This window comes from Impatiens glandulifera, chromosome 1 (genome assembly GCF_907164915.1).
Source record: "Impatiens glandulifera chromosome 1, dImpGla2.1, whole genome shotgun sequence".
In the NCBI taxonomy this organism is placed as follows: domain Eukaryota; kingdom Viridiplantae; phylum Streptophyta; class Magnoliopsida; order Ericales; family Balsaminaceae; genus Impatiens; species Impatiens glandulifera.
In genome coordinates this window covers 1,547,352-1,570,153 of record NC_061862.1, presented here as the reverse complement: position 1 = coordinate 1,570,153, position 22,802 = coordinate 1,547,352, and the positions used below count along the sequence as shown (strand labels likewise).

The 22,802-nt window shown below is 31.9% G+C and overlaps 4 protein-coding genes across 4 annotated transcripts; 3 read left to right on the top strand and 1 right to left on the bottom strand.

Moving 5' to 3' along the window:
- The first annotated feature begins 855 nt into the window (after nt 1-855).
- Nucleotides 856-11,123, top strand: LOC124921522 (cucurbitadienol 11-hydroxylase-like). The gene is made up of 10 exons (XM_047462192.1): nt 856-1,053; nt 8,863-9,074; nt 9,186-9,522; nt 9,636-9,785; nt 9,879-10,127; nt 10,211-10,300; nt 10,386-10,464; nt 10,596-10,702; nt 10,821-10,951; nt 11,030-11,123. The coding sequence occupies exons 1-10, from the start codon at nt 856-858 to the stop codon at nt 11,121-11,123; spliced, it is 1,647 nt and encodes a 548-aa protein (XP_047318148.1).
- A 966-nt stretch (nt 11,124-12,089) lies between these two features.
- Nucleotides 12,090-13,820, top strand: LOC124919713 (protein trichome birefringence-like 34). The gene is made up of 5 exons (XM_047460034.1): nt 12,090-12,533; nt 12,612-12,789; nt 12,870-13,066; nt 13,138-13,302; nt 13,370-13,820. Exons 1-5 carry the CDS (start codon nt 12,181-12,183, stop codon nt 13,722-13,724), a joined length of 1,248 nt encoding a protein of 415 aa, XP_047315990.1. The 5' UTR covers nt 12,090-12,180; the 3' UTR covers nt 13,725-13,820.
- A 116-nt stretch (nt 13,821-13,936) lies between these two features.
- LOC124919715 (protein IQ-DOMAIN 20-like) lies at nt 13,937-14,711 on the top strand. Its single transcript, XM_047460035.1, has 2 exons — nt 13,937-14,369; nt 14,446-14,711. The coding sequence occupies exons 1-2, from the start codon at nt 14,085-14,087 to the stop codon at nt 14,599-14,601; spliced, it is 441 nt and encodes a 146-aa protein (XP_047315991.1). The 5' UTR covers nt 13,937-14,084; the 3' UTR covers nt 14,602-14,711.
- Nucleotides 14,656-21,014, bottom strand: LOC124919712 (serine/threonine-protein kinase STY8-like). Its single transcript, XM_047460033.1, has 16 exons — nt 20,544-21,014; nt 20,193-20,307; nt 19,811-19,905; nt 19,584-19,667; nt 19,123-19,177; nt 18,679-18,789; nt 17,662-17,712; nt 16,922-17,094; nt 16,731-16,838; nt 16,418-16,491; nt 16,061-16,236; nt 15,805-15,900; nt 15,416-15,496; nt 15,265-15,318; nt 15,043-15,177; nt 14,656-14,972 (listed from the first exon to the last, which is right to left on the bottom strand). Exons 1-16 carry the CDS (start codon nt 20,738-20,740, stop codon nt 14,916-14,918), a joined length of 1,662 nt encoding a protein of 553 aa, XP_047315989.1. The 5' UTR covers nt 20,741-21,014; the 3' UTR covers nt 14,656-14,915.
- Between the last annotated feature and the right edge of the window lie 1,788 nt (nt 21,015-22,802).

The window sequence follows — 22,802 nt, the reverse complement described above, 5'->3', positions numbered from 1 at the left end:
CAAACTTAAATCTAACATAAAAATCTAACATAAATCTAACATTAAAGTAAACCTAACCATATAATAAACCAACAAGAACCAACCTTGCACAAAAAGAGCGACGAAGAAGAGCAGCGGATGTAGATCGACGGGCGGGCAGCGGGCGGCTGAAATTCCTAATCCAAACCTAATAACAATAAATCAAACCACAATCAAACAAAAATCAAACCAAAACTCTTAATTAAACAAAATTTAACATAAATCAAACCAAAATCAAACCAACCACAATCAAACCAAAACCTAAATTAAACAAAATATAACATAAATAAAACCTCAATTAAACCAAAATCAAACCAACCACAATCAAACCAAAACCTAAATTAAACAAAATCTAACATAAATTAAACTAAAATCAAACCAACCACAATCAAACCAAAATCAAACCAAAACCTAAATTAAACAAAATCTAACCTAAATCAAACCTCAATTAAACCAAAATCAAATCCAATAACACAATCCAATACAATTTCTAAACTTTTTAAACAAAAATATAAACGTAATCTAACAATAATCCAACATAATCTAAGCAAAAACAAAATCCAACAACCAATTTCAAAAACCAAATCCAAATTCAAAACCAAATCTAAAATCAATTCCAAAATTTAATCCAATAGCTTAATCCTAAACTTATAACCTAATCTAACAATAATATATACATAATCTAACAATAATCTAACATAATTGCAAAAATATAACAATAATCTAACAATAATCAACCTAATTGCAAAAATCTAACAAGAATCTAACAATAATCTAACTTAATTGCAAAAATCTAACAATAATCTAACCTAATTGCAAAAAAAACTAAAAACTAAAATGCAGGGCGGCGGCGGCGGTAGAGGCGATTCTTCAAGTGGGGGCGGCGGCAGGGCGATTCTTCAAACGCGTCTTCGGTGGTCTTCGGTCGTCTTCAATCCGGCGTCGCGGCGTCTTGGTCTTCGGGGAGAGAGAAACGGGGCGGCGGAGAGAAGAGGAGAAGAGGGAAAGAAAATCGGGAAAGAAGAAGAGAAAGAGGCGCGTTTTTAATTTTATTAGATCATTTCCGAAAGTTTTATATAAAACTTTCGGTTTTGATAGTTATTTCTGAAAGTTAATTATATAACTTTCGTAATTATCACTTCACAAATTGTGAAAATAATTGGTTTCTCACCTTGATGACCTTGAACCACATGAATTTAACACATTTCATATCCTTAAAATATTGCACAAACCATATGATCAAACATTAAACACATTCATAAGATAATCAAACATAAACATTCATATACACTTTTCTATATAATCAAACACAATTATAAACATTTTAACATAAAACACAATATTAATTTTTAAAATATAACCCACACTTGATTATATTAGTTAGGAGTCTATATTGGAAAGAAAAAATACTTTAATTTAAAAAATTGAGAAGTGTAAAAACCGAAAGTTATATAATTAACTTTCGGAAATAGCTATCAAAACTGAAAGTTTTATATAAAACTATCGGTCTTGAGAAGTGTAAAACCCGAAAGTTTTATATAAAACTTTCGGTTTTGATAGCTATTTCTGAAAGTTTATTATATAACTTTCGGAATTATCACTTGACAAATTGTTAAATTCTTTGGTTTCTCACATTCTAATGACTTTTAACAACATTAATTTAACACATTTGATATCCTTAAAATATTGCACAATCCATATGATCAAACATTACACACATTCATAAGATAATCAAACATAAACATTCAAATACACTTCTCTATAATAATCAAACACAATCATAAACATTTTAACATTAAACACAATATTAATTTTTAAAATACAACACACAATTGATTATATTAGTTAGGAGTTAAGATTAGTTGGTTAAAAACAAAATAATTTAACAAATTAGGAAGTGATAAAACCGAAAGTTATACCATTAACTTTCGATTTTGATGTGTATTTGCGAAAGTTTTGAATAAACCTCTCGGTCCTGACCTTAAACAGAATGTTTTTTTTGGAAGGGTCAAAACCGAAGGTTTATTTGAAAACCTTCGGTTTTTACCCTTACCCATACTTAGAAATTTTTAAGATTTTTTTGACCAAGGGTCAAAACCGAAGGTTTTCAAATAAACCTTCGGTTTTTACCCTTACCCATACTTAGAAATTTTTCGGATTTTTTTAACCAAGGGTCAAAACCGAAGGTTTTCAAATAAACCTTCGGTTTTTACCCTTACCCATACTTAGAAAATTTTCAGATTTTTTTAAATAAGGGTCAAAACCGAAGGTTTATTTGAAAACCTTTGGTTTTTACCCTTACCCATACTTAGAAATTTTTCAGATTTTTTTAACCAAGGGTCAAAACTGAAGGTTTTCAAATAAACCTTCGGTTTTTACCCTTACCCATACTTAGAAATTTTTCAGATTTTTTTAACCAAGGGTCAAAAAACTCAACGAATTGTTAGCGAAAATAAGACCACGAATCTTACGTGGCATTGCCACGTGGGTAGGAGAGAGAGAAAAAATTAAAAAATATATTCAATGATCCGGCTTCATTTATTTCCGACTTCATTTATTTCTCTCTAAAACTTCTCCTACTCCATTTATTTCTCTCTCTGAAATTTCTCCGACGTCATTTATTTATCTCCCTGAAATTTCTCCGGCGTCATTTATTTCTCTCCCTAAAACCTCTCCGGCGAAATTTCATGGTATCGTTTTTTACCGATCTAGATATTTAGTTTTTAGTTTTTACAGATTTTAGTTTTTACAAATCTATTTATTTCGGGTTTAGGGATTTATTTCAGTTCGTTATTCAGCTGCATTAGTGCTTCATTTTTGTATGATGATGAACTGTTTGAACTTTGAGGAAACCAGCACTATTGAAGCACCGAACTTGACAACACAGTAGATGGAGCACTAAACCTGAACAAATTCACCCATGTTGAACCCGAAAGGTACCCGATTGTTGGTATAAAAAATGTACATTTCAATGTCTTAAAATGTCCTGAAACCACCCTATCAAGTCCCAAAACTATCATTTCAAGACTCTAAATGAAAGGATGGTTTCGGAACAAGAAATGATGGTTTCGGGACTTAAAAGTGTTGTTTCTGAACCAAAAAATGCTAGTTTCAGGACCCAAGAGGGTCATTTCAAGACTCTAAATGGGTGGTTTCAGGACCCGAAAGGGTGGTTTCGAGTCCCGAAAGGATAGTTTGGGGACAAAAAATTGTTGTTTCAAGACAAGAAATCGTGGTTTCGGGACCCGAAATCGTAGTTTATGGACGTATTTCTTACGGTTACACTTATATTTTGTAATGACATTCCCAGTGTTGGAATGACATTTTCCTCCGAAGAACAACTTTTTGAATTCTACACATCATATGCTCACTTAACTAGATTCGACATTACAAGGTTAGGGAGCAAAAATGTAAGTGGTAAGAGGAAATACTTCAGCATTGGTATGAAAACATTTCAATCCATTGTAGTGGAAGCTGGAGGGTATGAAAACATGTTTTTCGCTGAGAGAACATGTAAAAATTACGTTACAGAAGCACGAAAGTTGATATTAGGGAGTGGGGATGCTGAAGCACTCATTAATTATTTTTTAAGAATACAAACTAGGAACTCAAACTTCTTCTACCTTATTGATTTGGACGAGAAATCCCGAATTAAAAACGTTTTTTGGGCAGATGGTAGGTGCAAGACTGTCTTTGAAGATTTTCACGATGTTATCTCTTTCGATACAACCTATTTGACAAATCGCTATGACATGACGTTCGATCCGTTTATTGGGGTTAATCATCATGGTCAATCCATTTCACTTGGATATGGCTTATTGTCAAGTGAAGATTAAGCCAAATAAATGACTCTGAATCCTCACTGGATAGTAAGACACATCCTAGAAAAAATGATTGTCCATGATGATTAACCTGACAAAAAGAGAAAAAAACAATATCATAGCGGTTTATAAAATATATTGTGTCAATGATGATGACATCCGAAAAGTACTTATAAGTACGTATGCATCTTCCATCAACCCAAAATACATTTCTTATTCGGTTTTCCTCATCCACATCATAAATATAAAAAATTAAACGTGTTGTCACATCATTCCCGACACCATTTATAACATCGAATTCCCGCTCTCTATCCTTATTCGTTATTCGTTGTAAATATATTCAATAATAAATATGGCATGTCAATTAAATTGGTTCACAAGCAATTTTCTCATTGAATATAAATTATCTATTTATTTTTTTGGTTTTTTACTTTTATAATTTTTAACATTATGTGAATATTTACATGTTTAAAAATAAATAGAAAAGAAAAGGTTCTAAAAATAGGATTATTTCATATAACCACTTTAATTTGATAAGGTTGGTTAATAAATGAGTTGGTAGATTAGAGTCATATTTGATTTCCTTTGTGTTAAATTTTTATTTCTATTGAAAATTTTCTTTTTAGAATAGAGTATAGATTTGCACTTATTTGTACCATTATGCATGTCCACTTTGTTGTGTTTTTTTTTTTTAATCAACTTTGTTGTCTTTTCTTAGAACCATATTTGGGTTATTTGAATTTAATTATTCTAATAATTCACTTCTATTTTATCAAATAATATTTTGAATCCTTAATCTTAATTTTATTGAAATTTCCGAATCAGTCTATCTCTTTGTAACAATTTGATCTTCTTTTTCCGTCCAGCCATTTTTGTTACTTATTTTTTATTTTTTCTTATGTAATTAATTTTGTTTGCATTTTATAATTATATATTTAAATATTTAGAAATCGGAAATTGAAGTAATTATATGATTTTCCAAGGTAAAAATTCAAAACAAAAACATCTGAATTTAGTTCATTAAATGTAAATGAATTTGTAAGTTTACATTCAATTTTTTAAGTTGTAACTGGTCATATTTTTCGAGAAATTGAAGAAGTTATACAAAGGTTTTGTTGGGCTTGTTCATTGGTTTGAAGAGTGTCTCGTTACTCTTTTTAGTACTTTGATTTGAATTGCAGTTGTGCTTTGTTCAGTTCGACATCCGATTTAGTCGGATCAGATTTTTTACTCGAATTTTTATAATCAAGATAATATTCTCAATTGTTGATGGATCATTTATTACTTATATCCTCTAATTGTGTTTATGGTTGTTTTTAGTTTGTGTTCTTTCTTAACTGCAAAAGAGACAAAATTATATAATTTAGTGTTATTTTTCCAGTTTTCCGATAAAGAGTTATTGAAAACTAATTTTCATATTTCAATATTTTGACTATATACGTACGTATATGTTTCATTATCAATTGTATAATTTTTTTCAACGTTGTTTACTAACCCTCGGTTAAAAATAATTTTAAATGTTGAGTTCATCCGACACAATTTTAATGGTCCATTCGTCCGACACAATTTTATTGGTCCATTCGTCTTACTCCATATCATCACAAGGACGACACCTAAAAGCTCCTAAGATGGCCAAACATGTGAGCAAACTGAGAAGGACCAACAATCTCAAACCAAATTATTTACCCGAATAATTATTCGGAGATTGACTCAACCTCAACCAGTAAGTAAATAGATTCCTATTAAGAAATAGGCAATTATTTACTTGAAGAGGCATCTCATCACTTATAATTTCAAATGAGTTCATCTATGGACTGACCTCAATAAATTGCTTGATCGTTAAATATTATTTGATAATTTTATTTTTAAATTGTTCATATAATTTGACATTTAAATCATTAATTATTTATTTTTATTTTGTAAATGTTATTTTGTATTATTTATTAATTAATTTTTATATATTACTCTCAATTGAATTAAATAATAATTAAAATATATATATATATATCTTTTTTGTGAATGTACTACAGCACTTTACTAGTGTGGTGGTTAGCAAGAAAATGAAATTTGTAACCATACAAAAAAAAAAGAAGAAATTATTTAATTTGCAAAGTCAATGAAAACCCTCCATTTCCATAACTGTGAATATTTAATTTGACAATACCATTTCACCTTTCTGTTGGGAAAATGAAGAAGAAGACTGCATTTAATTTATTTTTAAAGGAGTAACAATCAAATAAAAAAATACAGAATTTTATAAAATGAGTTGTCACGAGCTTAAATTTAAAAAAAAAAAAAAAAAAAAAAAAAAACATTAAAAAAAAGCTGAATATTAGATTGTATATAATAGGTTAAGGAGTTGTTCAAAATACTGGACTAACTCAACAAATATTTTATTACTATTACTTATTAAATCACTTAATTTATTATTTAAAATATTAAAATATTTTTTATTTAAAATTATTATTTTTTATTTTATTATTATATATTAATATATTTAATTCTTTTTAATAATAAAATTAAATTCAAAATTTAATATGAAAAACAAACTCTACCCCTCCCTCAAGAATTTGTAGCTCCCAATCATTAGCCCGATATGTTTTGATTTTGTTTTTCAATAAATCAAAGTCAAAGTACCTCTAAATAAAATAGTTTTAACAATTAATAAAATAAATAAATAAATAAATAAAAAGACGAGAAAGCTTTTAGTGTAAGTACGGGTGACAGTTGTACACCAACCACAATAAGTGTAATAGAAGTCAATAAAAATAAATAGACAACTAGCTTCAATTTTATTTGTAGATATAATACTTTTTTATTTCTATATTTTATTTAAGCTAGGTTTTGAAAACCATTTTTGGTCATAATTCAATTTTTTGTTTATTTAAAAATAAAAAATATTTTAATATTTTAATATATTAATTGAGTGACGTGATAAATAAGAATGTGAGAGAAGTGATGTTTTATTTATTTGAGTTATTGAAATATTTCAGACTGAATCAGATGAAGCATATGGATGTAAAATTGATTTTCAAAATTGATGATATTCATTCAATTCTTTACCATATAAAAAAAAAATTGAAATGTAACTTTGTAAATAACACGGATTATGATGTTATTTCTTTTATTTATAATAGTTAATATCTGAGAAAAGGGAAAAAATGATATTCATAATTGACAATGATAACTAGATTTTGACTATTTTTATAAGATGTCTTGTGTTTGTATGTATCTTAATTTGAACTCGCTTCCCATGATAATTAAAAGATCGGATCTGGAGGTTGTATCGGATTGATTGAGGAATGCGTGGAAGATGTGGAAGCTGATAAAGAGATTGACCAACGTATTTTGACAGCGAAAAATTACAATAGTTTGGTCAAATTGTCAATTGAACCGTCCAACTGGACCGGATTTTGGCCGATCAAAAGTTACTAGTATTAAAGTCATAATTCGGAACGGTCATTCACCCCCGTTTCGCAGTCTAACCGGACAGACAACAAACGGTCATTCACCCCCGTTTCGCAGTCTAACCGGACAGACAACAAGTCAAACCGCGTATTTTAAAACCTCATTTTTTAGGGTTAAATGTAATTTTCAAATATTTAACAAAAATAAATCCATACATATATTATATTTTATGGGGATCATGATAGCATCCTCTATTAAAAAAATCATTCATCCTATTGAATTCATTTTTTTAATTTATACATATCCTTTTGATTTAAATAATTAACCAATTTTTTTTTATTAATTATCTCTTTATCATATTAATAAATATTAACTTTTTTTTATTTTAGAATCTGACTAGGGACTTTAATTTAAGATATTTTTCTTTAAAATAAAACGTTTAAATTGAACATAAGACTTTTAGATTTTTAGATTAACTCTTTTCATTTAAAATACATATTTATGATATATTTTATTTTTAAAAACTCCCATTTAAATTTTTTCAGATAAAAAATTTATTTAAAAAATCTATATTTAAATAAGAAAAGCATATTTTGTGAAAAAATTAATATTATTCTTTTGCCATTTTAAAAATAAAATGAACCTTTAAAACATATATATAATAAATATATAAATGTGAATGAGGGAGGTCAGAAATTGACAAAATAACACAAACATGTTAACCAAAAATTAATGTAACAAAGTGAAACATACATAGTAAATGATCTTGCAAAACAAAAATGAGGGACAAGAACATTCATAAATAACAAGCAATAATATTGCAAACCTGTACATACAAAATCAAAAGGGAAACAAATTAGTTAATAATTTTTGGATTAGAGGTGACGAAACATCATTAACTCGCCCATAAGATTAACAATATATGTTCACGTTGACAAAACAAGTAACTAATTTGATTTCGGTTAGAGTTGTGAGAATCACACATGTTCATCGTATATATAGTTATGACGAGCCGAACTTATGTTTATCTTTTAGCAAAAAAATTTAAAAAGAAAAGAATCTTATGTTTATCTAGTTCCAAATGACCTAAAATAGGAAGTGTGGACTTCCTGAAAGTGACTCTTTTTTTTCCCAGTCAATCCGCGATTTCAATAAGGTCTCAAACGGATCAAGACCTAGTCCAATTGATATTTATAATTCCATGTATATAGTTGACATATTTGTTGATTAATTAGGGTTTGGTATGACAATTAATAGTGGGGTAGGGTTGCTTAAGATATGGTCTCATGTCAAATAATTCAATTGTTTGTAACTGTTATTTCGGTTCTATAAGTTTGAGTAGATATCCCAAATACTTACCAATTAGCAGTAAATATTAACCTAACCAAAAACAGAATATGGTTGTCAAATAAACAATCATAAGTTGACTTAATAAGTGCAAATCAAATTAACTAATCATCATAAGATGATAGGGCATGATCATTAATGGTCACTTAATTCCCCTATATATATGATCATGTTTTACATTACATGGATAGCTTAAAACTTGGCATAAATATATAGTTGTTGGGTGATTATAATAAGATTGATCTAATTAATAATTATGAATTTGCAGTGGTACTACTACCTCTTCTATATTGGAAATTTATGGGTATTGAGTTTAGTGACCGTAACCATTATTATCCATTGGAGTAAACCTGCAGGAATTGGAAGATCAAGGTTGCCTCCTGGTTCAATGGGTCTACCATTTATTGGAGAGACAATCCAATTCATCATTCCTAGTAACTCTCTTGACACTCCTTCTTTCATTAAGAAGAGGATCCAAAAGTAAGCAACAATTCTTTTGCTTCTTATTTTTTTTTTAATTTAATTCATATTTGCTACCTTTTAATTATGTTTTGACTTTGAAATGATATAAGTAAGTGCAATTATGTGTAGGTATGGTAATGTGTTTAAGACTAGTTTGGTGGGGAGACCAATTGTGATATCGTCAAACTCAGATTTCAATCACTATATTCTTCAACAAGAAGGGAAGCTAGTCGAGATTAGTTACATGGACTCGTTCGACAAGATGATTGACATGAAAGAAATGTCGGATAATGGGTTTCTCTTAATGGGATCCATGCATAAATACACTAGGGGACTTGTTTCGAGTCACTTTGGGAATGAGAAACTTAAGGAGATATTGATTTCTAGATGGGAGTTAATTGTCAATCAAACTCTACAAACTTGGTCCAAGCGCAATTCTATTGAAGTAAAGCGCTCTTCATCGGAGGTGGTGCATGCATGCATGCTAGCTCTCGATCTAATTAATGTTACATGTCAAGTAAATAACCAAACAACCAACCAACCGATCATGAATCTAATTGTTTTTATACTTGTTTTCAGATGGTGTTTAACTTCACAGCCAACATCTTATTCGGTTACGACCCTGAAAAATCAGTAGAAAACTTTGGGGAAATTGTTTGTGATATCATGGAAGGAATGATGTCTATTCCCTTGAAAATTCCAGGCACTACCTTCCATAGATGCTTCAAGGTATCACAAATTAATATAATTTTACTAAACATGGAGGAAATAGACTCAATAAAACTAATTAATGATATTGTTTGGATTAATGGTGATCATTAGGCCTATGAGAAGGCTTCGAAGTTGATAAGTGACACCATGAAAGAAAGGAAAGAAAATCGACAAAAACAAAGAGGAGACCTTCTTGATCAACTAACATATGACATGGAGAAACATACATTCTTAAATGAATCAAATATTCCTAAGATAATAACCGGTCTTTTGATTGCCAGCTTTGAGACACTATCTATCACTTTAACCTTAGCCATTAAGTTCATCAATGAGACTCCCCTTGTTCTTGACCAACTCTTGGTAAGTTTAATTGCCAATCCCTATATATATTTTAAAACACCTTTTGTTTAATTTGTGTGATATGATATATACATATATTTCAGAAAGAAAATGAAGAGATTGTGAAGAATAGGAAGAATGGAGAGAATGGAATAACATGGAATGAATACAAATGCATGACCTTTACCATGCAGGTGAGTATTGTTGATAATTATTTTCCTCCAAAATATTCAATTTATTTATTTATTTAGTTTTTGTTGATGTTGTATATATATATAGGTTGTAAATGAAACTCTAAGGATGGCAAGTGTTGCCCCTGGTATTCTCAGAAAAGTCTTACAAGACATTCAAATCAATGGTAAATAGTCACAATTTCTAGCTAATTCGTCATTCATATGTAAAACGAAAACATTATTGTTGAAGTTTCTCGATAATTCATGTGTTAGGATACGAAAATCTAATTTACTAATATCTTAAATAATATTGAAGGTTACACAATTCCAAAAGGGTGGTCAATCATGGTTGTTCCTTCTGCTGTCCAACTAAATCCAAAGATATTTGTTGATCCCCTTGTCTTCAATCCATGGCGATGGAAGGTGACATAAGAAATACCGCTAAAATATATAAGATCTTAATTTATATATTCAAAAATTGAAATTGTTAAATTCGGACTTTGTTAGGATTTCACTTTTCAATTTTTGTTCGATTTACTAGGATTTGGGACTGGAGGTAACAATGAAAAATTTTATACCTTTTGGAGGAGGAATGAGACCTTGTTCAGGTTCAGAGTTTAGCAAAATGGTGATGGCCATTTTCATTCATGTGATGGTGATCACAAAATACAAGTAAATTTATTAATTAATAGTTGATCAAGGATTAGTTGTTTTATGTGTAGAACTAATTTCTCTTTAATACACACATAGGTTCACAAAAATCAAAGGAGGAGAAATAGTTCGAAAACCATTGTTAGGGTTCGGAGATGGTTACTACGTAAAAGTCACAAAAGGAGAGCATTAAGTTCAATATAGAAGGTTAAGATCTTCACCAAAAGAATTAAGAGGAAGAAGATAAAAGTGGAGAATATTATGAAATATGTAAGAAAGTTATGAATAATCATATTGTCTATATATGATATATGCTTGTAAAATATGGCCAGTTGAATAAATTAAGTGTGTGAAAGTACTTAAAACCAAAATGTACAAATTGTAATAATATTGTCTATGAGTTGTGCACTATTATATCTTCTTCTTTTGTTAAGACATTAAATATCTACTCATTTAAATAAAAGAACAGGAAAAAAAAAATACTTAAATTTATACCTTAAAAACTACAAATAAAAAATGGCAAAAAGAAAACATTCAATGGATTCCTTTTCGGAAGCAATTCATCATTCCCGAATGCTGCAAGTAAAACGGAGTATTTATCTCGAAAAAACTTTTTTAGGATTAATCAAAGAGATCAAGATACCCAACTAGCTAATCAGAGACAGACCAGAGTAAAATAGTAACAATTAGAGACAGACCAGAGTAAAATAGTAACAATTAATTTACTAATAGTAATAGTTAAAAACCTTATAAATATTACGCAATTCCACCAGTGAGACACAGACTCCTCCCGAAACCAGAAATTCAGAATAAGGATTCCTCTTTTTGCTAGTCAGCCTAAAATTAATCTTTTAAGTTACAAAATTGTGAATCTACTAATATACACAATAAATTTTTAGATGGTATATAATTTTAGAACCATTATGAATAAATATAGGATTTTTGCAATAATATTAATAAAGTAAATGTACAATAAAGCCCCTAGACCATATGGAATATCAGAACCCAGAGTTTGACTACATCTTGGGTCAACACAAGGAAGCCATATACAGAGTTGATTAATAATATATAATAAGCTTTACCTTTTTGACTGATTAAGATTAAATGGATGTTTTAGGTGTCAAATTCGATAAATTGAATAAGTTCAGGAGGGCTAGGCTAGGCTAGTATTAAAAGTCAATCGATTGCGAAGAAAGAAAGTTTCTTTATCGAAAGAAGAAGAAAGAAAGCAGAGAAAACACAGAATTGTTATGGCATGGCCATGGGGAGTTCGAATGAAGCTCCGGGATCTTGTGACAATATTATTCTTAAGTGGGTGTTTATTCTTATTCTTTCTTCTCACATCAAGAAAGAACCCGACGCCGGAGATGGGTCTGGTGGAAGAAACCGATGATGATCGGAAAATGGTCATGATGAATTCATCGGCGAACTGTGATTTGTTTTCAGGGAAATGGGTGTTTGATAATAGCTCAAATAATAATCCTTTGTATAGTGACTTGAATTGTTCATTCATGGATGATGGAATGGCTTGTGAGAAGTATGGGAGGAAAGACCTCAATTATCGGAATTGGAGATGGCAACCCCATGCTTGTGATCTTCCAAGGTATCTATCTATCTTTATCCAATTCATAATCATTAATAAGTTATTTTGATATGAACCCACCTCAAACTTGTTATTAAGGTTTGAAGCAAAGGCAATGTTGGAGAAGCTAAGGAACAAAAGGCTAGTCTTTGTTGGGGATTCTCTAAACAGGAATCAATGGGTTTCAATGGTTTGTCTTGTGGATTCAGTCATTCCTCCATCCCAAAAATCACTCAATTCCACCCCTAATGGATCACTAGTTACTTTCCATGCCATTGTGAGTGCTAATACTCAATGCATAAATTTTAATAAAAAAAAATCGATTTATGTTTGTCTTGATGGTACATATATATATAGGAATACAACGCGACGATTAGTTTCCATTGGGCACCTTTGTTGGTGGAGTCGAATTGCGACGATCCATGGCACCATCGAATGACCGATAGGATTGTAAAGATAAGGGACATCGAGAAACATGCTGAGCATTGGAGTGACGCTGATGTGGTAGTCTTTAATTCCTACATTTGGTGGGTGTGGCTCAAAGTCAAGATCTTGTAAGTAATGTTCATTTGTTACCCAACATAAAAACAGTCTACAAAACTAATTAGTTCAAATCATCGTGTAGGGACGGAACTATTGACTTTGAGAGTCCAAACGCGACTTACGTCGAAATGGATGCGATGAAAATCTACGCGATGGCCCTAAACACTTTGTCAGATTGGGTTGAAACGCATGTCAACCGATCCAAGACCAAATTGTTCTTCGTTAGCATGTCACCTTCTCACCAAATGTGAGTTACAACTTACATGCACCTATATATAGCCTTCACAAGATAATTAATTTGTTTCATGTTTTAGGGCCGAAGAGTGGGATAACAACTCTGCAGGTGGAAATTGCTACAACGAAACAGAGCCAATTTCGATTGAACTGTATAAAGGGAGAGGCACGAATCCTGAGATCATGACAAGTGTGGAAACGGCCGTGGAAGGGATGAAAAAGAAAGGTGTCGATATGCAACTTTTGAACATCACGCAGCTTTCTGTCTACAGAAAAGACGGCCACTCGTCGATATATAGAAAACATTGGGACACTCTAACGAAAGAGCAAGAGGAGAACCCAAAAACCTATGCAGATTGTATACATTGGTGCTTGCCCGGTGTGCCCGACGTTTGGAATCAACTTCTCTATGCCCACCTTTTACGTCCTTCATAAGTTTTTTTTTTACTTGATATATAAAAATGTACAGAAAAATTTCTATTATATTAAATACTACACTTAATTGTCCAGTTATAAAAAAGTGTTATGTTTTTAAGAAAGCAAATGAATCAATTAATTAAAAAAGTAATAGATGAGATTTGACAAAGTAAAATCAATTTTTTTGAAAAAGTAAAACTTAGGTGTGTACAACATGGTCCCATGTCCAGTGGAGATGGGCCGGCACGTTTAATAATTTGATCATTCTTCCACCAAACATGGAAAGCACATTCCCACCCTTGTAAGCAAAACTTGATCAACAAAAGCACATGCATAAAAGCCATGAAAAGGAAGGAATATTGAAGATCTCAAGAGAGAATGGGAAAGGCGAGAAAATGGATGAGTATAGTGAGAAAGAAGTTTCTGATAATTCATCCTCATCCTCAAGAAACCGTAATCGTTCTCCACACAAACATCACCCAAGAAATATCATCATCAAATACCCATCATAACAATATTACAGATCAAGATGATCATGCCCATATTTCTCCTGCTATTATTATATCAGGAGAATTGATCAAAGAAGCTGCGGCGAGCAATGAGAGATATCAGTTAATGACTACCGCAGCCATAAAGATCCAGGCTTGCTTCAGGAGTCATCTGGTAATTAAGTCATATACATAGTTATACCCTTTTTATAACCTTATACTGTTTCTGTATGTATGTATGTATTTTATAGGCAAGAAGAGCATTTCGGGCATTAAGAAGTCTAGTTAAGCTGCAAGCTTTGGTTCGAGGTGTTTTAGTGAGGAGACAGGCTCGAATGGCTATACATTGCATGCATGTTCTTGCCCGTCTTCACATCACAGTCCGGGCAAGACAGATTTTCACCTAGAATTTTCCCTTCTTTTTTTTAGTACCTAATAATTCCAACTTCTGAAAGCAATAATAGATCAATTTGCAACACTTTTATATCACAAGGACAGACAATACGTTGTTGTTGTTGCCCCTCACATATATACAAATTACAAACACTGGGATGAGATAATCGAGCTTATGATTAAAAAAGAATTTAAAAGAGATATGCAGAAACATAATTTCATCAACTTGAGAAAATAAAACGCTGTACAAATCAGTTAGACTTCACAACACAATAAAAATACCTGGGATCATGAGCATGCTTGATTTCCAAAATGCAAACTTCAGTCATTAATTATGGCTCCTTTTTTTAAACAAGGAGAATCCAGCTTTATCTCCACTTCCCACCTGTCAGAAACAGGTATATTATTTGTGACAAATCTTGAATGAGATAAACAATAACAACAAACAAACCTACCTCCTTCACTAACTGCTGCAAGATGTTTATGATTTCATTAAAATCAGGTCTCAGATCAGGGTTTTGCTGCCAGCATCTATCAAGTAATTGTGCAAGTTTTGGATGAGTGCTTATAGGAATTGGAGGCCGTAGACCCTGATAATATCAACATATTAGAATTACTGACAATCTGATGACATCTTTGTCTTTAAAAAAAATAAAAATTTATTTCAGAGATAGAACCTCTTGTACAACACCAACAGCAGCTTGTAGAGGAGTCAAGAGTGCATGGGGAAGCTAACATATTATTTAAAACATATATATGTGACGACATATTAGTCTAGTGCAGAAAATAAAGGATTATATGCGTGAGAATATTCACAATAAGACTTACTTCTCCTGTTAAAAGTTCCCATAATACTAACCCGAAACTGAATACATCAGCCTTAGGACCATATGGTTTATGTAGGATGACCTTCAATGTAAGGAGCAAAAAAGAGTTTAAGCGAGAATGAAAAAAAAAAATCCAAGAGCAAGGGTATATTTGAATATCTCAACAAAATGTTTGACCATACCATGAGCCACAGTATTATTCAAGCTTGAAATAAAGAAAATTAACTTCAAAGTTCATAAATTAGATCAGAACATTAAAGCCTTCAGTAGGTATTAGAACGCAGTTACTATCTTACCAGCAAAGAAGTTTTGTTAATAATTTACTGCCATAAAACTGATTTTTGTAATAAATGGTACTACAAGATTGAATGTACGTATGGTTATGTTTACCTCAGGAGCCATCCAACGGTATGTTCCAGTTTCTGCAGTCATCACTCCTGATTCCGACTGAACTCTAGCAACTCCAAAGTCTGCAACTTTTACAACCTGACAGGTAATAGACTTATTGCACTTTCAAGAAGATTAATTATTGCGCTAAATCAGGAAACAATTCTTCATACAGCAATTGCACTGTCAAGAAGAGAACTTAGTACATATGAATTTAACTACCCAGACATACACGACAAGATGCAGAATAGTCTCTTACTTCATTTTCGTCCATTACAAGGTTGGCAGACTTCAAGTCTCGATGAATAATATGGTTTTGATGCAAATAGTTCATTCCTTTGGAAATATCAAGTGCAACTTTGAGCATAGTAGGAAGCTTAAATGTACCCTTTTGCTTATGCAGAAAGTCATATATACTTCCTCGAGACATGAACTCTGTTAAGAGGAAAGATAAAGATGGAAAGTGATTTTATGCAGAGAATAGCCTCAGAAGCCACGTTGTTATCACGATCTGATTAAAATGAAACTAAACAGAGGAATTTTACTGCATACCGAGAGCACGATAATAAGGTATTTCCTAAGTTTTCTTAGCACAAAAGAGTACAAAATCATATACCAGTGATAATACATAGAGTAGGAGGTCGTGTACATGTGCCTATGAATTGCAATACATTCTTGTGACGGATTTTCCTGCAATAACACAATAGAGAAGTAACTTTAGAACAAAGTACCCTCATGGAAACATGGAGACTCGACTTATATTAAAGTGGCATGAAATCAAGACAGTGACGACAAATATTTCCCTGCGTCACTATTGAATAAATCAATGTAGAGTATAATTAGTGGACCACCAGCAAGAGTGACTTCAACAAAATACTACATATTTATTTCCTCCAAAGGAATATTCTGAACAAGAAATTTTGGTGTACCTCATTATAAACACCTCATGGGCAAATTCGGTCAGCATATCTTTGCTGATGCGCTCAGGCTTGAGAACTTTAATGGCAACTTCCTGACTACAGTATGTGCCTTTGTAGCTGAATAAAAGAATGAAGAAAAATAAGCCTAATACTTCAAAACCACGTCCTACATGCAAACAGATTTGAGAAACAAAACTCACAGGTCACCAAATGAACCAGAACCAACTTTTGAATCAAACTTCAGCAAACTGACATCAATTTCCCAGACATCACCTCCATCAATAGGTATTTTTACATGGTCAGATGGAGCACTAGGTATTTGCTTGTTCTCAGTGACAATAGAAAACGACTTTTCATTTACACAGAATTGTCCCTGCAGAACAATAAACAAAAGAAGTATGAGGTAAATAATTAAGTAAGATCGTGTTATATTGGTATATTAGATAGTAATATTATTAATGTTATTATAGAGCCGTTACAAGTAATTAGTAGTAGTGATTTTTCAGTTATGTTTAGTAGTATAGAATATAGATAAGTAATTGTAATATCTCCCAAACTGATGTAAGATTTGAGATATATTTTAATAAAAAGGTTAACCTTTTTCTCAAAAAAATATATATTGTAATGTGTAATTTTGATTGGCTTCTTCTCTACATGATTTCTTCTCTTCTCTTATTCTTTCTAATGTGTAATTTTGATTGGCTTCTTCTCTACATGATTTTTTCTCTTCTCTTATTCTTTCTCCTAAATGGAATTTTGTATCAGAGATAAATAGAATTTTCCTTCTCTTATTACTAAGGCTCATCTCAATAGAAGTACGGCTTGGGTTGACAGGGGGCAACATGTGGTGATCAATGATACCTATTCAATTGGGAATTGATTTGGAGCTTGGCAAGGTTCCTCGATTGGTTTACATTCTGTAAGAATTATAAGTAGTTACCTTGTTCCTTAGGATTTGTTTCGTCAGTTCATCTTTAAGCTTCTCAGACTCCTATAATATATACATCAATATGAATTGTTAAAAAAAATCAAACTTACAAGAAAAAAAATATAGAAAAGCATCACAATGAAGAAGATATGTGTAAACAAGCTCTAAGTAGTCAGAATCTCCAGACCAAGATAGTTAGACATAATTGAGTGGCATGTGATCATATCAGTTAATGAATCATTGGCACCCAATGACTTCACAAACTACTTTGCATGCATATATCAATTGTTTTCTAGTATTAGTCTCAACTGTCTTCTCAAAAAGAAATACTAACTATCTAGGGGTGATCAAAGGGGTAAACTCAACCCATATTCAACCCAAACTAAATTTATTCAACTCATTCTACACATTAGAATGGGTTGGGTAACACGTTACCTACTGGTTCAAGGCATTAACTAATCCTAGCTAGGGTATGAGACTGGAGATGGTGATGGAACGCAAAAGAGTCACCCCGTGCCTAAGTTGGATCATCCCATCGAAAAACTATAAGAAATACTAACTGTCTTGCTCTTCTCTAGCTCTCAACAAAATGATTCTTCGTGTATGCTACTAAAGTTTCTATGTATTTCAAATTAGATGTTAGCATAACAACTTCCCTATCCCTAGGAACAATCCCATGCCATTGATTTCTCCTACTAAATACCCCTTTAACTATAGCTACGTCTGCATACAAATCAAGCCATGCTTTTGTAAAAAAAATGTCAAGTTAGGCATTTCTAAGAATTATTTCCTTTAGTCACATCACTTCCAACTTCATAATGTAGATGAGAGAGAATGCAACAACTTAAGAAGAAAAGATATTAATGATGAGAGTAAATGAAAAAAAAACATTAGTACATCCTGAATTAAACATGTACAATCCACTAGTATAATAGAAATAACTCACAAGGTATGCAAACCTAGTATTCTTAGAAGCTAGTTAAACTGTTGAGTGATACAAGAAGTTTGAACAAGTAACTTGAAGTATACCTCAAGATGCCAGCCATCAACAACAAATACATCTAAGGAGTAGCCATCAGTAGTCGAAAAAACATGAGCCTCTTGAATATTCAATCCCACGTCAGAAAGTAATGATGTCAACTGGATAGTTAAGATAAAATATGGGTTAAATTCTAAGAAAGGGTGCAGAAACAGATTAATTTTTCTTTTTTTCAGTGTTTAGGGGAGAAGAATTGTTAACCAGGGGAAATTATTAACATCTAAAATTAGACTTAACCTTCATTCTAGAATGAACTCCTAAAGAACAGACAATAAACACATATGTTTCTGAATTTATAGCCTGGTGTCTTTAGTCATGACTCGTGTCTTCCCCTTGGAAGAGATACACAATTGCTCTCCGAAATTGACATTTTCTCATAATACAAATAGACAGTGATATTTTGAACAGGTGGTTACGAGAAACAAAAAAAATACCTGGCTAAGAAGTTTTGGCCTATCCAGTGTTGAAATAGTAATCTCATGCATTGGCCTGCACATGTAAGAGTTAAAAATATACTGAACAATCTTCATTTTTAGAAAAATAGATATATTATATCTCCTCCAGAATCCCAGATAATTAATGTCTCCTGGAAGCACCTCACTGAAAAGACCCAACCAGATATCCTTCTACTGGAAACAACTCAGAAAAATAATTAGTAACAACTATGAAATGCTACTGCTGTAAATAAAAACAGTAGCAAATAGCCTTGCTACCAGAAATGCCATCATTGTCTAAATCATGGAAAATTTCCTATGCAAAGCTTTCATCTACTGTTCCAAAATGAGTCAAGTTGTTTTCATTGGGATTCCTTGGTATTATAAATATAAAAAATGTTGTTTTCGGGGTCTAAAAATTGTATGTCAACAAACATGTAAGAATCTAAATGAACTTTTACCTTGAGTTAGGAGTTGAAGGTATGTTACTGTCAGCATCATCATCAAGATTGGCTAGTGCACCGAATGTAGGAGGTGGATGAGCTCTGTCACATGGGTAGGATAGAACTAACATGAGCACAGTTCATTAAAACTATTAAACAAAATTTTAAAAAAACAAATCAAACACAGAAGATGATATCGACCCGTGGCAAGAAAGGGAAGTCGAGACTTATGAGTAGCAGGGTACCCGGATACACTAGGTTGATGAGATTGGGCATCTTCTTTCTCTTCATTGTCAATGTGATTAGAATCAAATGTTTGTGTTGATGTGGTGGGAGGAACCTGAATATAACAAACAAATAATAACACAATGAGGTATAGAGTTGAAATATATTGCAAGCCCTTTTTACCAAACTCAACAAGCAAGATGGAAGGTCCAGAATCATTCCCATGCCCAATAACTATTCCTTATGAACCGATTATAGATATCAGAGTCATTTGACTGGTATGTATAGTAGAGAACTCAATATGAAATGATTCTATAAAAACTAAAGAACTAGCATAAAGATTGCGAAATATTGAAGAATGGAAAATCTATAGAGATTTATAAAACACAGCCTGTGAGCAACCTGAACAAGGTGAACTTCAAGTGCAGGTCTCTTGGCAGGATCCTCTGCAAGATGGAGTAGCCTCTTATGCGTGAGAACATCTTCTGCTCTTTCAACGTTCACATCCAATGCATATCTGCATATATACAACTACACTTTCTCCATCAACACATAAGATGCACAATCAAATTCCAAAAGTAGAATTCGAAAAGGACAATAAACAGTAATCAATGGATCAAACGAGCTCGATAAAGACAAGGAAAACAGCAAAAAAATAATTGAAAGAAGTCTCAAATTGAATAGAGAAAAAACAAGCAATAGATAAACAAACAGGAAGCTATACTAAGTAATTCTATCTAGTGCAAAAGATACCTGGCAGGAAGGCGATTGAAATGAAGCCAAAGTTGATCTTCAAAGCCAGGAACGGCGATTTCCTTGGGATTTGACTGGTGAAGACGAGCGAGAACACCGGTGAAGACTTCAAGTCTCTGTCTGTCCTCTTTAGTCTGCATTGAAAGCGATTCGACTGGTCTACTTCCACAACTCTCGGTAGTCTCGTCCATCGTCATAAAGGAAGAAGTCTAGATTCGAAGCTAAAGCGAAATGATCAAACAAACAAAACTAACTAACTAAATACAGAGAAGGAAGGAAGGAAGCAAGCAATCATCGTCAATCTCCAATTCTTCTTTCTTGTGTTAGATTTGATGAGTAAGAAGAATTGGTTCCAAAGCTTAGAATCATAATCACGGGAGTGGATCAATATGAAATTAGATAGATAGAGAGAGATTAGAGAGAGCACCGTAAGAAGAAGGAGAAGAAAAATGATGATGAGTGATTCGGAATCTTTTGTGTTCCGTTCGGCCTGGTGCTGGTTAGAGAGTGGGGTCCTCTTCTGTTTGTATGACGTACTATGTATACCAGAGTAGGAAGCAAACCTAGAGGATGTTTCATCACTTGTACATTAGTCAAATAATACTATTTTATTAAACCTTGTTTTAAGTATTTTAAATAAAAAAAATTGTTTATTAAAAAAAAATGGTTGAAATGGTTGAGTTTGAGTAGGTGAGTTTATTTTGGATTAAAAAATTAAATGGTATTAATATATAATTATAAAATGGTTGTCAAAAGATTACGTGGTTAAAGACAGTCATATTTAGTAATCAGATAACGTTATCAAAGATTGTCAAATCTATGATGCCGTATTAATAGTAAATTAGTGCATATTGACTCAGTTAATTCAAGAGGTGAAAAAAATATTCTTGTCAAGTTAGACATCGGAAAAACTTATAATCATGTCAATTGAGAGTTTAATTGATGTAATTGACAAAATAGAAAAGGGTGCGAAATGGATTTGTTGGATTAGATTTTATCTATCGACGGTTAAATTTATTGTCATTGTTAATGAGAGTTCTCAGAGATTTTTCAAGAGCTCTAGAGGGATCAGACAGGGTGATCCACTATCTCCTTTTTTGTTCGTCATTGTTATGGAAACTTTCTAAAAAATAATGATTTTCTTATAAAACTCGGAACTCATTCATAGAGTGAGTTGTGAGTTAAAAATATATATTTTTGTCATATCACATTTGTTTTTTGTTGATGACACGCTCTACATTGTCCAAGCTACTTATAAAAATTTTAAACACTTTAGGATATTTTATGGTTATTCGGTGCATGTTACAGTCTTCGAATTAATCTTAATAAGTCAAACATCTTTTTTTCAAATTATGTTTTGATTAGAAGAATAATGAGGTTGAAAAATGTGTTGGGGTTCAGAATTAGTGATCTTTTATCAATATATCTTGATATGTCATTAAGTCCTAAATTTCATTTCAATGTCTCTTCGGACCTTATTATCATTAAAATGGAATGTAAACTGTCTAGATAGAAAAATAAAATAATCTCGAAAAGAGGTCGGTTAATCCTCATTGAGAGTATATTATCATCTATACGCACATATATGATGTCGTTATTCATTCTCCTTAAGGGCCAAGAGTGTGGCGATGAAAATGAAGAGAATAATGTGTGAATTTCTATGAAGATCTTTTAACTCATCATTTTGTCATCTAATTAGTTGGGATAAGGTCAAATATTTTAAAGATCAAGGAGGTATATATATTCAAGATCTTATTTCTTTTAATAAGGCTCTTCTATCAAAATGGTTAGTAGATTTGCAATAGAACCGAATAGTCTTTGGGCATTGATAATCATATGTAAGTATGGTAATGATTGGTCTTGTTGGTTCACCAAAATGTCTAATTATCCAGCGGGGTGTAATACTTTGAGGGAAATTTATTTTATGTGAAAAAGTTTTCGTGGGCAGTCTAGATTTATTGTGGGGGATGAGTTTATTATTAGATTTTGGGACGACATTTGGTGTATCGTTAAAAGTTTAGGTACGATGTATTATGAGTTTGCTTCCATTGCTATATGTAGAAATGTCACAATCAAGGACATATTTGATCATGGTCTAGTGGTTTCGCCAGCCGAATTAGATATGTAATAAGATTAAACATTATGGAAATTTCGTCACATAATAGAGTTTACTTTTTGTATGATGCAAACAAGTGTCACCATCTGAATAAGACGTTATGCGTTGACAAGATATAGATAGTTTTTATGTGGAGGTATTGC

Bases quoted from the DNA above. Each gene is read 5' to 3' on its own strand.
- LOC124921522 (XM_047462192.1), top strand. From the start codon at position 856: ATGCAGGGCGGCGGCGGCGGTAGAGGCGATTCTTCAAGTGGGGGCGGC. The intron at 9,075-9,185 runs GTAAGCAACAAT...AATTATGTGTAG, and splicing joins ATTAAGAAGAGGATCCAAAA to GTATGGTAATGTGTTTAAGA. The intron at 10,301-10,385 runs GTGAGTATTGTT...ATATATATATAG, and splicing joins GCATGACCTTTACCATGCAG to GTTGTAAATGAAACTCTAAG.
- LOC124919713 (XM_047460034.1), top strand. From the start codon at position 12,181: ATGGCATGGCCATGGGGAGTTCGAATGAAGCTCCGGGATCTTGTGACA. The intron at 12,790-12,869 runs GTGAGTGCTAAT...ATATATATATAG, and splicing joins TAGTTACTTTCCATGCCATT to GAATACAACGCGACGATTAG. The intron at 13,303-13,369 runs GTGAGTTACAAC...TTCATGTTTTAG, and splicing joins ATGTCACCTTCTCACCAAAT to GGCCGAAGAGTGGGATAACA.
- LOC124919715 (XM_047460035.1), top strand. From the start codon at position 14,085: ATGGGAAAGGCGAGAAAATGGATGAGTATAGTGAGAAAGAAGTTTCTG. The intron at 14,370-14,445 runs GTAATTAAGTCA...TGTATTTTATAG, and splicing joins CTTGCTTCAGGAGTCATCTG to GCAAGAAGAGCATTTCGGGC.
- LOC124919712 (XM_047460033.1), bottom strand. From the start codon at position 20,740: ATGACGATGGACGAGACTACCGAGAGTTGTGGAAGTAGACCAGTCGAA. The intron at 17,095-17,661 runs GTAACTACTTAT...ATTGTTCTGCAG, and splicing joins AACAAATCCTAAGGAACAAG to GGACAATTCTGTGTAAATGA. The intron at 15,497-15,804 runs GTAAACATAACC...CTTACATTGAAG, and splicing joins ACCGTTGGATGGCTCCTGAG to GTCATCCTACATAAACCATA.